This window comes from Mustela nivalis (assembly GCF_964662115.1).
Source record: "Mustela nivalis genome assembly, chromosome: 1".
NCBI classification, from domain to species: Eukaryota; Metazoa; Chordata; class Mammalia; order Carnivora; family Mustelidae; genus Mustela; species Mustela nivalis.
In genome coordinates, this window is record NC_139020.1 from 154,547,049 (window position 1) to 154,563,082 (window position 16,034).

At 43.2% G+C, this 16,034-nt stretch overlaps 1 protein-coding gene and 1 long non-coding RNA gene across 4 annotated transcripts in view; one reads left to right on the forward strand and one right to left on the reverse strand.

Moving 5' to 3' along the window:
- Positions 1-1,117: 1,117 nt before the first annotated feature.
- LOC309872213 lies at positions 1,118-5,281 on the reverse strand. Its single transcript, XR_014315737.1, has 3 exons — positions 4,362-5,281; positions 4,126-4,196; positions 1,118-1,196 (listed from the first exon to the last, which is right to left on the reverse strand). It is a non-coding gene; the product is annotated as an uncharacterized lncRNA (long non-coding RNA).
- Positions 5,282-5,361: 80 nt separating this feature from the next.
- The window catches only part of OXSR1 (oxidative stress responsive kinase 1), a 100,590-nt gene continuing 89,917 nt past the window's right edge, over positions 5,362-16,034 (forward strand). The window contains exon 1 of one of the 3 annotated variants that reach the window (XM_082745772.1): positions 5,362-6,044. Coding sequence is in view for 1 of the 3 variants with exons in the window: in XM_082745771.1 (XP_082601897.1) it covers positions 5,975-6,044 (70 nt within the window). In the remaining 2 variants the exon portion in view is untranslated. The remainder of the gene's footprint in view (positions 6,045-16,034) is intronic. The other 2 variants (XM_082745771.1, XM_082745773.1) reach the window with 2 other exon arrangements.

The following is a 16,034-nucleotide window of genomic DNA, read 5'->3' on the forward strand; positions in this document are numbered from 1 at the left end:
TCTGGCTTTTGAATTTTGCGCAGCTGGTGAGGGTGAAATGGCACCTCACTTTAGATTTAATTTGCCTTTCCTTAATTATTACTGTGGCTGGGGTTTCTATTTCTGAGCCTCCAAAATACTGTTGCGGAACCAATCTTAATGAACTACTTCAATAATTTATATCATTAGTGCTATAAATTATTGGAATGTTTTGTTCTTACAGTTATAACAATACACATAAAGCAAATGTGTATTGCGCCCCCAAACATCTCCCAGACCTTATTCTACACACTCACATATATGTATGTTATAGACTAAACATTTGTGTCTCCCCCAAATTCATATACTGAAATCCAAAACCTGAATGTGCTACTAGGATTACCTATGGAAGGCAATTAGGTCATAAGGGTGGGGCCCTTAAAAATGGGATTAGGGCTTCCTCCTGGTCTCTGCTCTGTGCCATATGAGGAAACAATGAAAAGACAACCATCTACAAGCCAGGAAGCAGGCTCTCACCAGACACCAGATCTGCCAGCACCTTGATCCTGGACTTCCTAGACTCCAGAACTGTGAGAAAAAGATGTCTATTGTTTAAACAAGCAGTCTATGGTAATTTGTTGTAGTAGCCCAAACTAAGCAATGCTAAAATCTCATTTATCTACAGCTTGCTTGTTTACATTAATTGTGGACCATCTCATTTCAGTATGCATGGACATACTTCATTCTTTCTAGCTGCTGTGTAATAGCTCATGGTATGGATGGCCCATAATTTCACAGTCTTCTCTTTATTAGTTTTTTTGAGCATGTACTATTTGGATTTATAAAACCCAGTGTGCACAAGAGCATATTCCTCCTACTCCTCTTCCTCAGGAACTCAGTAGCACTGGCCTGGAGCCAACCAAAGTTAGCGAATGCAGTAGAAACTGACCAGATGCTCACCACTGCCATTTCTTCTTCCTGAGCACACCAGAAGCCATGTCCCAGTTTCCTTGACTTGGGTTGGGGTCAGACAACTCAGTCTGACCAACACCACATGAGAGGAAGTAACAGACAGAATTTCCAGTGTTTGCTACCTTTCATGGTTTTCTCTCCCTTAGTTAGCTAGCTCAATGCAGAGTCCAGTGGAGAACTCCAAAGAGGCCCTAGAAGATGCTGCCACAAGACATTACACGCCAAAATCTCCAATTCCCTGCTTGAAGGAGAGGAACTAGGAACATCTGCATTAAGAAATAAGCTTTTGGGTTAAACCAGTCAACTTTTGGGGCTGTAATTTTAGCTAGCATTAATTATAACAATACACATATTTCTTATGTATCCTGAAATGTTTGAAGTAATAAGCAGTTGCCAGTCCTCTATCAATGAACACGTAGATTATTTCTAGCTTCTCCCTATTACAATGATGCTATAATAAACATCCTAATGAGGTAGGTTTTTAGACATATTAAACCCTTAAGTGAAATGGAGCAGGCACCTAGGAACCTGCTCCACCTCGATGAGGTATTTCCTATCTCTTGCTTCATTCGGCTGGAGCTCATCAAGTTGGCAGCATGGTGCCAGTCTGGCTGAGCCTCAAGCTACTCCCTGGCTCAGAATCCAGCTGATGCTGAGATTCGCCCTTCTGCACAGACTGACTTTTTTTTCCTATAGTAACCTTTGCACCGACCTACTTCTTATATGCTCTGAGGGCCTGTCCTCTTGGACATTCGCTTCTTGGGTAAGCCAAGAGATCAGCTTCGCACCAGGCTCCACACTCCTAGCTTGTGCATGTCTCCTGTAATCTCATGCTCCCACCATGCTGGAGTAGATGCTGTCTACACCCTTTGGGATTACTCTGGAGTTTGCTTTCAGAACATTCTAGTACATGAGGAAGATTGCTTGTGTCTGTTGCCTGAGTACATTCTCCTGACTTCAGGAGCATGTTTTTTCCCCAGCACTGGGCTGGGTAGAAGTACAGGAGCATTAATCCCCTAAAGAGGGAAAGGAGGTGGTGGGTAAGTACCTCAGCTACTTTGCCTCTGCATAGGACAATTCTGGGGTGTGTTTCTGTTTCTCAGACAGTTCAGAGCATGATTGAGCCTACATGGTAACCCCTCATGAATTCATCCTTTAGTGATTTTCCTTCCTGTCTCACTTCTCCACTCTGTCAGAGTGCCTCTTGGGGATACTTCCTAAATAAACTATTTGCATCCAAATCCTGGTTTCAGTGCCTGATTTTGGGAGAAACCAAAACTAACACAGAGTCTTCTTTGAAAATGTGAGGAAAAATATGGTCTCTTCCCCCAGGGAAATATGTCATACTTTCAAAAAATCTAGGTATGATTTGGTAAACTTTTTTTTTTTTTTAAGATTTTATTTATTTATTTGACAGATAGAGATCACAAGTAGGCAGAGAGGCAGGCAGAGAGAGAGAAGGAAGCAGGCTCCCTGTTGAGCAGAGAGCGTGATGTGGGGCTCGATCCCAGGACCCTGGGATCACGACCCGAGCCGAAGGCAGAGGCTTTAACCCACTGAGCCACTCAGGTGCTCCTGATTTGGTGAACTTTTGATATCAGGGCCAGGCTTCCAGAATCACCTAACTTCTCTCCCTCCTCCCACTCTCCATCTTCCAAAACATTACTGAGGGAGCCATATACAAGGACCAGCAGCAGGATACAGACAGGAATGAAAGTATCACTTTAATAGCTTCAAAAGTGCCTAAAATCCCTTTACCTATTTAAAATACTCTCTGTAGGGGCGCCTGGGTTGCTCAGTGGGTTAAAGCCTCTGCCTTAGGCTCAGGTCATGATCCCAGGGTCCTGGGATTGAGCCCTGGGATCGAGCCCAGGCTCTGCTCTGCAGGGGGCCTGCTTCCTCCCCTCCTCTCTCTGCCTGCCTCTGCCTACTTGTGGTCTCTCTCTCTCTGTCAAATAAATAAAAAATCTTTAAAAAAAATACTCTCTGTATGAAAGGCTTCCTCTAGAGTTTCCTCAAAAAGGGTGTTTGCCAAACTCCTTAAGTATTTTCTAGCACGGTATACATATGGTCTCTGACTTACAATGGTTTGACTTACAATTTTTAGACTTCATGATGGTACATTCTACATTTGGTTGAAACTACTTCAAATTTTGAATTTTGATCTTTGCCCAGGCTAGTGCTATGTGGGACAATCCTGTCCCATTAAGCTGGCCAGCGGCAGATGTCACAGCTCCTAGTCAGCCACATGATCACCAGGGTAAACAACCATACACTTACAACTATCCTGTACCCATACAGCCATTCTGTTTTTTTACAGTATTCAATTATATGAGATAGTCAACAATTATAAAACAGGCTTTGTGTTAGATGATTTTGCCCAACTCTAGGTGAATGTAAGTGTTCTGACCATGATTAAAGTAGGCCAGGCTAAGCTACGATGTTCGGCAGGTCAGGGGTAGGAAGCACATCTTCAATAACAGTATTTTCAACTTACGATGGGTTTTTTGGGACATAACCCCATTATAAGTTGGAGATCTGTACTGGCCTTTTCTGCATGATGCTTTGCAATGATTTACATATTTGCTTAGTTATTTACTATTTCTCTACTAGACTATATGCACCATGAAAACAGTGACTAAGTCACTTTGTTTACCACTGTATACCTGGAGTTTATGACAGTGTTCTCACATGGAAGATACGCCATACACTAAGAACGAGGTTGAGGTTTGGGCTCCTGGGCTCAAATGTCACCAATTCCTTGCTCATTAAGAACATGGAATCTTAATCTCTATCAGGCCACATGGAGAAAGCCCTGGAGATAGCCAAAATTAAATGACCAGATCTGCAGAGCAGATTCTGGCTCAACTACACCATCAGTCTATGTGTGGAGGAGGGAGAGAACTTACTGATGAATGTATAGTGACTCTCTCCCACCCACCAAAAATGTGGGTCAATTCATAAACTATTTTCACTATTAGGTTAGTAGCTCCTTTCCATTGGGGAAGGGGGAAGGAGGAAGGTGGTCAAAATCTCTCCCTCAAGTATATACTATTCTGCATATAATTTCAAGGGAGTAAAACAAAACAACAACAAAAAACTTACACAAACTTCTGAAGTCTGTCCATGGTCCATGCAGGCTAACAATCCCAGGTTAACAATCTCTATGGATTTTTTTTTTTTACTGGTACAAACCTCGAGATCTTTAATCTTTATCATCAGCTTTAGCTCCTATCTGACCTATTTGATCCTCATCCCTCTTCTCCCTGCAAAAAGAAGGGCAACACATGGCAGTAAAGGTGTCAGTGGTGATGGCTGAAACCAATTGCTACAGCAAGGCCTGTGTTCTGCTTTCAAACTTGGGCAATGGCTCTTTGGCTGTCACTGGAATATTCCACCTTCTCAATTTCCACCTGTTGAAATCACGTTACCTTTGCAGGGCCTGGTACGAATGCCACCTTTTCCATGAGAAATGTTCTCCAATTCCACCAACCAGGTGGAAACCTAACAGTTCCACTCCTGCGGCTCCTAGTTGAGAACTTTTGTTTTGTGGTCATCGGCCCTTCTATGGCTGAGCTCAGCACAGGGCTTCCGGGCCTGGCAGGTCTCGGAGAAGGCCTCCTTCTCTCAATGACTACTATTGGCCTGAAATATGTTCAAGAGGGAACAGTTTCGCACCTGGCCCAATTCATGCCGATACTCTTTCTTCCATTTTACCAAGCGCGCTCAATTTTCACCTCATTTATTTCTCCAATGGACCCAAGTGGTCAACCTGAGAAAACTCAAGTTAGGGGAGGTCACACAAAAGCCGAGGCCCTTGCTACGATGCCAAACCACAGGGACCGAATCTCACTTGTTTAATGGCCCAAGCCGCGGCAGGAGAAAAGGCCCAACTTTTCGAGCCCCGCCTCGAAAAGACAGGTGCTTCTTTGAGTTCTGGACTCAAAGCTGAGACTGGACAAGAACTCCCTCCCTGCCCAATAAAGTGACAAAGAGGGCGGCGATAGACGCTGCAGAGAGCACTTCCGCCTTGAAAAAGGTGTCGTCAAGGGGCAAGCTTCCAGTTCCATTCCTTCCCACTGCTCAAGGCCTTTCTTCGCGGGCTGTTGTCCACACCCCAAGGCTACCACACCCAGCTGCGCCCTCCAGCTTCTCCACACCCTCCGGAGCCGTTTGCACGTCTCGAGGGTGTGACGGTTACGCCGTGACATCACTCCAGGAAAAGGGCAAATCGACCAAGGTACTGGCGATCTTCATGCGGCCCCGGCGCCAGGAAGCGCGCGAAGAGTCCGGAGGCGGGACTAACTTTGACTGATGTCCACACCCACACATTGCCTTTCCGATCCCTTCTCAAACAAACCAATAACTGAGAGGACGGAGAAGGCAACGTGCCCCAGCCGCCAGGAGTGGCTCCGCCCCATCCACTGGGTCGTCTTTTGGTCGCCATGATTAGTGTGGCTGCCACTGTCTAGCTACTTTGGGCTCTATGGCTATCTCATACTTTCTCTGAATTCCTTCTTGAGCCTTTGTTCCCTCTCACTGTCAACTTCCACTTTCCCGGGATTCTTGCTAGCTCGGTGCCTCTACAGCCACACGTGAGATGGCGGCCGGAGGCGGGGACAAGGCGGGGCCTGCCCGGCGCGGTGACGTCAGCGCGCTGCGTGTCGGCAGGTGGAGGGAGAAGGGAAAGTTTGGCCCGTGCGTGGGCTAGGGTGGAGGGCGGGACAGAGGGGCTGGGCCCAGGCGAATACCCTGTCGCTGCTGCAGCGGAGGCCGAGGCCGGGACCCGAGCCGGGCAGGGAGTGCCGGTCGCCGAGGAGCAGGAGGCGAGGTCCGCCGGAGCTTCAAGCCCCCGCCGCTCTGCCGCGCGGTGACCCCGCGCCCAGACGCCGTCCGACCCGTGGTTGTTCCCGAGGCGGTTGGTGGGGGCGCGGCGGCGGCAGCGGCGGCGGCGGCGGCGGCGGCGGTTGGGGGTGGGGAGAGGCGCGGCGAGGAGACGAGAGGTCAGCGAGTTTGAGGGAGGATCGCGAGCCGTGCAGCCGTCATGTCCGAGGACTCGAGCGCCCTGCCCTGGTCCATCAACCGGGATGATTACGAGCTGCAGGAGGTGATAGGTGAGCGCTGGCGCCGCTGAGGGGGGAGGCGCCGCGCTGGGCGGCGGGTGACACGCGGGAACGTGGGGACCCGCGGGAGCTCGGGGAGCCCAGGACTCACGGATACTCGTGGGCGCTCGTGGGGCCCGGGATTTGTAGGGCGCGTGGGTGAGGCTCTGGGTTTCTGCAGCGCGTGCGAAGCCGGGAGGGGATTTTGCGGCTAGCCTGTGAGGCCGGCGGGATGGGGTTGGAGCGGCTTGTGAGAGATTTCGATAGTGCCAGATGCTTGAACCTGAGCGATAGATGGGTTTGAGAGGGGAAGAAAAGTGCAGGCACAGGACAGGCCTTTAGCAGGCTGTGTGAGAAATAGGCTGTTGGAATTGTGGGCACAGCCACCTATTTGGGGGATTGTGGGACGGGGGTTTGAGTTCATTCCCGCGCGGGTGTGAGATCACTGAGTGCTCACGAAGTGCCAAACATTACTGGGGTGGAGCTGGGGATTCTCTCCGGATGAAGCTGAAGGTACCGGGCACCGAGACAACGTAGGCACAACTTCCCACTGTTTGGGAGTGACTTTCTGGTCAAAGAGGTAGACATTGAATAACCAGACAAATGAAAAGAATTTCAAGGTTTGGCAAGTGCTAGGAAGGAAATAAACAAGATGTCCTGATAGAGTGTGACCTGAGGACCTAGTTAGTGTGATTTCAAGGAAAATTCTTTTTCGGAGGCATTGACATTTAAGTTGAGCGCTGAAGGATGAGTCGTCTTCGGATTCCAGGGAAGAGTTTTCCCTGCTGAGGGAGGAGGAAGTGCAAAGGTCCTGAGGAGAGAAAGAGCTTGATGTGTTTCAGGACCTGAGGGAATACTGGCACGGATAGAAAGGGGATCTTATCAAGTTTAGTAAGGATTTTGGAATTTTATTCTAAGTGTATTGGAGGGCTTCAGGCAGAGACAGGACGTCATCTGAGGGATCTGACTGCTGTGTGGAGTGGATTTGAGGTCCAGGAATACCAGTTGGCCGAGACCAAAAATTGCACAAAGGTGGATTGTAATTCTCAGGCACAGTGATGGGGGGAGGGTGGGGATTTGGGATGAGGGGAGTATTTGTTGGACAACAATAATCCAGTGACTTTATAAATCAAAAGGGTTTAGCTACACAGAAGCTCAATCTCACTGACATGAGCAGACCCCTCTGTATTGGAGGAAGGAGATTGTCTGCTTTGCTAGATCAGCATCCTGTCCTAAAATTAGTTTTATAACAAAGACTGGCTGAAAGATCTTTAGCTGCCTTAGAGGTGTGTTTATTGCAACGTGGCTATATTTCAGAGAAACTTTATCTCATATATATATATATATTTTTTTTTTTTTTCTTTTTCTTTCTTTCTTTTTTTTGCCTCTTGTTTCAAAACAAATCTGGGCTAAGTTTTATCTGAAAGAAATCACATCTCTTTCCTTAAGCCACATCGTGGGTGTCCTTTCTGGATATTTGACATACACTGGTTGGTTCTAAAGACAGCTCACTAGGTGTCTGTCTTGATTGATTGCTTCTGGGACCCTCAGTCAGTTTCACACTGAAGAAAGAAATTAAGTGAGAGATTTCAAAATGATGTCTGAAAAGTAAAGAAAGGGGATCCTGATCATTGTTTTAGAAGAGAATTTTGCTTCCTTTCTGGGAAGGTATACATCTTTCTGTGGTCATTTTTTATGCCTAGCCATTAAGGTGGCATAGAGTTCTAGATGCTTAAAGACTTATTAATTTGGGCTTCTCAAGCCAATAGGGTGTCTGTAAGTGGGCAAAAGAGAGTCTTAGTCCTCTGGGATTGGGTTAGTTTTCATCTCATTCTTAAAGTGGGCCATGCTTAAAAGGTTACTCCAGTATGATTTGATCACCTTGGGTTTTTTGTTTCATTTAAATTTATAAATTTTTTTATAAACATATAACGTATTTTTTTTTTTTTTAAAGAATTTTTATTTATTTGACAGACCGAGATCACAAGTAGGCAGAAAGGCAGGCAGAGAGAGGAAGGGAAGCAGGTTTCCCGCTGAGGAGAGAGCCCGATGCGGGGCTCGATCCCAGGACCCCGAGATCATGACCCGAGTCGAAGGCAGCGGCTTAACCCACTGAGCCACCCAGGTGCCCCTATAACGTATTTTTATCCCCAGGGGTACAAGTATGTGAATCACCAGGTTTACATACTTCATAGCACTCACCATAGCACATACCCTCCCCAACTGACCATCTTAGTTTTAAAAGGAACTTTACTGAGGTATTATTTACTGCTATAAAATTCACCTATTTTTAAGTACAAAATTCTGTGGTTTTTAGTAGATTTACTGTGGTGTGCACCAGCCAGCATAATCTAGTTTTAGAGTATTTTCATCACCCAGTAAGATCCTTGTGCCTGTTTACAGTTAATCCCTGTTCCCACCCCCCAACCCAAGGCAACCACAAATCCTTCTGTCTCTATAGGTTTGCCTTTTCTGGACATTTTTCTATAAATGAGATCATATAACATATTGTCTTTTGTGTTTGGCTTCTTTCACCTCGCGTAATATTTCGTCATTTGTAAAAACAATTTTACTGGGTTACAATTTCTATACCACAGTCCACCTGTATAAGTGTACAATTGTATAATTTTTTAGTAAATTTACAGAGTTGTTCAATCATCCCTACAGTCCAATTTTAGAACATTTCCATCATTCCAAAAAGATGCCTCATGTCCATTTGCAGTAACTCCCTGTTCCCACCCCCTGCCACAGGCAACCACAAAACTACTTTCTGCTGCTATAGATTTGCCTTTTCTGGATATTTCATGTAAATATAATCATATGATATGTGACCCTTTATAGTGGTTTCTTTGACTTGCCATGTTTTCCGAAATTCATCGATATTATAGCCTTTTACCAGTACATTATTCCTTTTTATTGGATACCATGTGATGAACATTGGCTTGTTTCTGCTTTTTGGCTATTTGGAATAATGTTATGAGCATTCACTCAGCAGATCTTCATGTGAACATGTTTCCTTTTCCTTGTGTGGAATTTCTGGGTCAGTGGTAAATTTATGTTTAACTTTTTAAGAAACTGATAAACCTTTTCAAAATGACTGTCATTTTTCATTCCCACCAGGCATGTATGAGGGTTCCTATTTATCTTTGTCAGCTTTGTTGTCTTTGATTATAGCCATCCTAGTGGGTATGAAGTGGTATCTGGTGGTTCTGTTTTGCATTTCTTTAATGACTAATGATGGTGAGCGTCTTCATGTGCTTATTTACTAGCTTTTCATCTATCTGCTTTGGTGAAAAGTCTATTCAAATGTTCTGCCCACTTGGGTTGCCCCTGGGTTATTTTCTTATTGAGTTATAGGCTGTGTGTGTTTGTGTTCATTTGGTTGTCAGTCCTTCACCTGATACATGATTTCAAGTATTTCTTCCCCTGGTCTGTAGCTTGTGTTTTCATTTTCTTAATAGTGTCTTTTAAAGCAAAGGAGTTTTGAATTTTGACAAGTTTTAATTATCCCTTTTTCTTTATTGATTGTACTTTTGGTGGCGTATCTAAGAAATTTTTACTAATCCAACTTCACAAAGATTTTCTTTCCTGTGCTATCTCCTAAGTCTTAACAGTTTTAGCTCTTACATTTAGACTTGAGTTAATTTTTTAAGGTATGGTGTGAGGTAAGATGAACCATCTTGTTTCACAGATGAAGACAGTGGGGGCATAAAAAGGTAAAATGACCTTCTAAAGTCATAGAGCTAATTACTGGCACAGCTAATACCTGTGTCCAACTCTCCTGTTGCCTAATTCAGCATCCTCGTTCTATGTAGAAATTTGATTGGTTTTTGTATATAAAATGGAAGATAATAGTCATAGTCTGAAAGTTTAAGTAAAATTAGTTAAGGGAAATATTCTTACAATGAAGGATTAAGGGAACTATCCTTACAATGAAAGATCAAATAGGAGCAGATATTTTGAAGGTGACCCTTTTGGATGTAGTAGAATTTTTCTTTTGTGTATCCTATTTTAGTTTTAAATGTCACCCCCTCATTTGTAAGTTCCTGAAAGTTCCTAATATCCTTCCATTCCGCTCCCAATAGGGAGGGGAAAAATTTTTTTTCCTTGAACTGTAGCTTATTATTTATTATTATAGATAATGTATTATATCATGATATACAATATATACACTATATAAAATAATATTATGTTACATATGTAATGTTATAATAATATAGCCTCAACAAGCTGGTGTTTTTTTTTAATTAGTAAATTAATTTATTTGACAGAGAGAACAGCAGGCAGAGGGAGAGGGATAAGTAGGCTCTCTGCTGAGAAGGGAGCTGCACATGGGGCTCGATCGCAGGACCCTGGGATCATGACCTGAGTTGAAGGCAGCCGCTTAATCGACTGAGCCGCCCAGTCACCCCAAAGTCGTGTACTTATTCTGTGTTTGCTTCTGTGCTGAAATGTTTGGAATAAATGTTTGGAATAGTATTTTGAAATAAGCTATAATCTTCAAAATGAATCTTTGTGATTTCTTCAGATTACACGTAATTTTTTCAGGAAACACGTGATTGGCATTCAGAAAAAAAACATTTGGGGATCATTTGAATTTTCTCTTTTCAAAGAATTGTATTTTAAGGCAGTGGTTAAATGATGCCTCCTTTCTGATCAAAGCACGTGCATTTATTTGAAATGTAATTTTTTTTTTTTACACTTTCTACTTAGCCTGTAGTATTTGTAGGGTTGGTGCACCTGGGTGGCATAGTCGGTTGGGTGTATGACTTTTGGTTTCTGCTCAGGTCTGATATCAGGGTCATGGGATTGAGCACCTCTTCAGGTTCCATGCTCAGAGCAGAGTCTGCTTGGGTTTCTGACTCCTTCATGTGACACCCCCCACCCCCTACCCTGCTGTCTTTCTCAAATAAATAAGTCTTTTTTTTTTTTTTTTTTAAATTTTATTTATTTATTTGAGAGAGAGAGAGATTGAGTGAGAGCACTAGTCTGGGGTGAGAGGCAGATGGAGAAGTAGACTCCCTTTAGCAGGGAGCCTGACATGGTATGGTACTTTGTCCCAGGACCCTGGGATAATGGGTCATGGGATCATGACCTGAACTGAGGGCAGATGTTTAACTGACTGAGCCATCCAAGCATCCTGAATAATTTTTTTTTTTAAGATTTTTTTTGTTTATTTGAAAGAAAGAGACACAGCGAGAGAGGGAACATAAGCAGGGGTAGTGGGAGAGGGAGAAGCAGGTTTTCTGCTGAGCAGGACAGTGGGGTCATGATCTGAGCCGAAGGTAGATGCTTAACAACTGAGCCTCCCAGGCATCCCTATCCCTAAATCTTAAAAAATATGTATATATTTGTAGGGTTACTTGCTTCTCACATTCTGTTTCGTGTTCTCTCTTTTGGGGAAAATCCTGTAGAGAAAAGAAAAATTCCCTTCCTAGAAAAGCATACAAATTGGGAATTCAAAGGATTTCCTTTTAAAGAATTGTATCATCTTAAGCATACTTTGGCAAGATTTGAAGTTCTTTAGTATGATTACTTGTAAAAGGTGTTAGTAGTATTGTCAGTATCGCTTACTCACCTTTTCAGTGTTTTTGAGCTCCTTCCTAACCATTATTATAGTATTAGAATTTCTGACCAGGTGTTGTACTATATTTGACACATTTTGAAGCAGCTGGAAGAGTATGGTCTTAAGGTTGTGCTGACCTAGATTCAAATCCTGGCTTTACCTTTTTGTTACCTATGTGATCTTGGGCAATTTATATAACTGATTTTAGTGTCAGCTTTTTGTCTATAAAATCGAGATAATGGACTTAAATTATTGAGGCTGTTATGTAGATGAAGCATAATTTTGTACAGAAAATGTTTAGTTTGCATTGAATACTTCTGTTTTTAAAAATTTTATTTATATATTTGACAGAAAGAGATACCACAAGTAGGTGGAGAGACAGGCAGAGAGAGGAGGAAGCAGGCTTCTCCCTGAGCAGAGAGCCTGATGTGGGGCTCCATCCCAGGACCCTGGGATCATGACCTGAGCTGAAGACAGAGGCTTTAACCCACTGAGCCACCCAGGCGCCCCTCTTTATTTTTTCTTTAAGATTTTATTTATTTATTTGATATATATAGAGAGAGAGATCCCAAGTAGGCACAGAGGCAGGCAGGAGGGGGAAGCAGGCTCCCTGCTAAGCAGAGAGACTGATGGGGGCTCGATCCCAGGACCCTGAGACTATGACCTGAGCCGAAGGCAGAGGCTTAACCCACTGAGCCACCCAGGCGCCCCCACACTGAATGTTCCTTAACATAATGGTTTTTGTTATCTCTTTTTTTCTCCTCCTTATGTTTTGTAATTTTTGATATTACCGTGAAATATGAAATACTGTGTGATTTGTTGTAATGCTTATTGGAACATCACTGCATCTTTTTTTCCCTAGATCTTTATTAAAGTTTAGATGGATTTCAGGATTTACAGTGGACATGATAGTATAGCTTTATAAGACCCTGCTACCTGTGATATTGTCAACAATATTGTATGATGGCAGATAGAGAAAACAGTCTGGCAGTGGCTGTGCCATGTGCCTTTTATTTTTCTACATTTTGAAAAATCTGCTTAAGTATTCACTGTTTACCTTGGATTAGATTTAGAAAATTATTCATTAAGATCTGTTTTTAATAAGGTATGATTTACCTAGCTTTGATATTTGGTGAGGGCAACTCATTAGCTTTATTTTTTTTTTTTTAAGATTTTATTTATTTATTCGACAGAGATCACAAGTAGGCAGAGAGGCAGGCATTGAGAGAGGGGGAAGCAGGCTCCCTGCCAAGCAGAGAGACCAATGTGGGGCTCAATCCCAGGACCCTGGGATCATGACCCGAGCTGAAGGCAGAGGCTTTAACCCACTGAGCCACCCAGGTGCCCCCATTAACTTTATTCTCTGCCTTCCTCTCTCGTTTTTTATTTTCTTTATTCACTAGCCACACATTTTGATGTCCGAAAGTAATGGTTGTCAATTCCAGGTTGTCAGATTCCAGGATCTCACCTCGAGGCTCCATAAATGTGAAAGACATGCTCTATCAATAAAATGATGCTTAATCCTTAGTGTATTTTCTCCCCGTGTTGGGAGACTTCACTCTGGTGATATTATCAGTAAAGGCCAGCGTTGGGCCAACAAGTTCATAGGGCTGTATCAGGTAGGGCTTGCATTGGCTGCATGTGATGGATAACATATAATAGTGGCTTAATAAAGTACCTTTTTCCCCTTCTGTAACTGGAGTGGCAGCCTCTGTGCCCTAATTAAGCACGCAGGCCCCTAGTTTCTACTCCACTGCACTTAGCACGTAACTCTCATTCTCATAGTTGCAGCATAGTTGTACTCCTAGCCTCATTCTTGTGTTCCAGGCTGGAAGAATATGGCAAAAAGACAAAGGCATGTGATGACTGAGTTGGCTCCCTTGCAAAGAACTTTCTTTACTGGAAGCCTTACCCAGTGACTTCCATTTCTAGTTTATTGGCCAGAACCATGTAACTTGGTTATTTGCAAGGGAGGCTATGAAATAAAGCTTGCTGGGCACATTATTACTTCAAACAAAATAGGTTAAGTTTCTCTTATTAAAGAAGGAAAAATTGTATGTTGGATAGGCAACTAAAAATGTTGGCTTTGGTGGTTTTTTAAATTAAAATAGTTAAATAATACATTACGAGTAAATAATTTAACCATAGTAAACAGTTAATAAATGTTAGCTTTAATCTAAGCAGGCAGTTGCTTACCGGTTAAGAGCATGGTATTGAGTCATCATGTATTTCTGGTTTCTAGACCCAACTCTGCCTCTTACTAGTTTATGACCTAAGTCTTATTTTTATAATAATTATTATTATTGTATTAGATGAAAAAATTGAAATGCAAGTAAAGAAAGTTTTCAGCATAGTACTTGGCACGCAGAATAAGTGTTTGATCGGTGTTAATGCTCATGATGGTAATAATGAGCTCATGCCCATGAAGACTGGGCCACTTTTGTGTTTGCTCTGCCTTAAATGAGTAATTTTTTCCTTGAAAATCTATGTCACTGCTTGGCCAGTTCATCTAGTCAGCAAGTATTTATTGAACTTCTGTTGTGTGCCAGGTACTGTTCTGGATGCTTGGGATACAGCAGCGAAATCCCTTTGGGATACAGCAGACGTAAATCCCTTTTTTATGGAGTTTAGAATCTAGTGGGGATAAAGGACAAAAATCAAGCAGGGAAAGGGGTTGGAGACTGCTAGGGGTAGAGGTGAGTTTTTGTTTTGTTTTGTTTTAAAGATTTGTTTATTTTAGAGAGAGAGAGCGGTGGGAGGGGCAAAGTGAGAGAGTCTCCAGCAGACTCAGCACTGAGTGCAAAGCCCAACCAGGGCTTCATCGCAGGACCCTGAACCCAAATTAAGAGTCAGAAACCCAACCCATGGAGCCACCCAGTTGCCCCTAGAGGTGAGTTTAAAATAAGTCAGGGAAGTCTCACTGAGCAGATGACATTTGAGAAAAGACCTGAAGGAATTAGAGAAGTGAGTATTGTGGTTATCTGCAGGCGGCTTGCTCCAGGCAGAGGGAGCAGCAGAAGTGAACGCCTGAAGTGGAATAGAAGCATGCTCATGGGACTAAGGAATAGGAGGCAAGAGTGGCTGGAGCAGAGTGGAACGAGGTGTGGAGGCAGATGGGAAGAGACCAGAAGAGTAAGGCGGTACGGTTGTGTGGTCCTGACCATAAGATGGGGAAGCCGTAGAAGTCATTATGGGTACCTGGCTTTTGCTTTGAGTAAGAATGAAAATCATTACAGGGTTTTGAGCAGGGGATTAAAATAACTGTGTTTCAGAAGGATAACTCAGGCTTCTATGTAGAGAATAGTTTTGTAAGGGTGCAGGGGTGGAAGGAGAATTTATCCAGTGGAGAGGGGTAGTATTGGAGGTGGTGACAAGTAATCAGATGCTGGATATAATATATTTTGGAGTTAGAGAGTTGCCGTTGGTTTAGATGTGAAAAGATTCTAAGCGTTTTGGCTGGAGCATCTGGAAGGATGGAGTTACCATCAGTTGAGATGGGAGATTACCAGAGTGAACAGGGGACAGAGAGATGATTCATTACAAAACCATCATGCTGTGTGAATAATTACTCAAAGCATATGGCAGTGTGTCTTATTTTCATCTTTGTATGGAGAGAATAGCATGATTTTCATGATGACTATTCTTACAGCTGTTTTACCAGTTCTAGGAGCTTTAATTTTCAACATGATGCTAATAAGAGAAAAGGGTTTTCAAAATTATAATTTCCTTGTATTTTCCTTGAATCAGGTGACAGTGCCTTAATCATCTTTCAGAATGAAGAGTCTGGCCTGGCCTTTTTTTTTTTTTTTTTTAAGATTTATTTATTTATTTGACAGAGATCACAAGTAGGCACAGAGGCAGGCAGAGAGAGAGGAGGAAGCAGGCTCCCCGCTGAGCAGAGAGCCTGATGCGGGGCTCGATCCCAGGACCCTGCGACCAGGACCTGAGCTGAAGGCAGAGGCTTTAACCCACTGAGCCACCTAGGTGCCCCTGGCCTAGCTTTTTAATTGAATGCAAAACCTTACTAAAGAACACTTTAAAAAAACTAAAAAATAAAATAGAAAAGAACACAAAATCTTTAGAATATGTATCTGTTGTAATGATGGCTGGCCAAAGTTTGGAGGAAATTTATTTATTTATTTTTTCCACATGCTTAGGAATAATATCCATTTTTAACTTTCTTTCTTTTTTTTTTTTTTTTTCAAAGATTTTATTTATTTATTTGACAGAGAGAGATCACAAGCAGGCAGAGAGGCAGGCAGAGAGAGAGGAGGAAGCAGGCTCCCTGCTGAGCAGAGAGCCCGATGTGGGACTCGATCCCAGGACCCTGAGATCATGACCTGAGCCGAAGGCAGATGCTTAACCCACTGAGCCTCCCAAGCACCCCGCCTAGTGAGCTCTTAACATACATTACATACAGAATGGACTAAGTATAC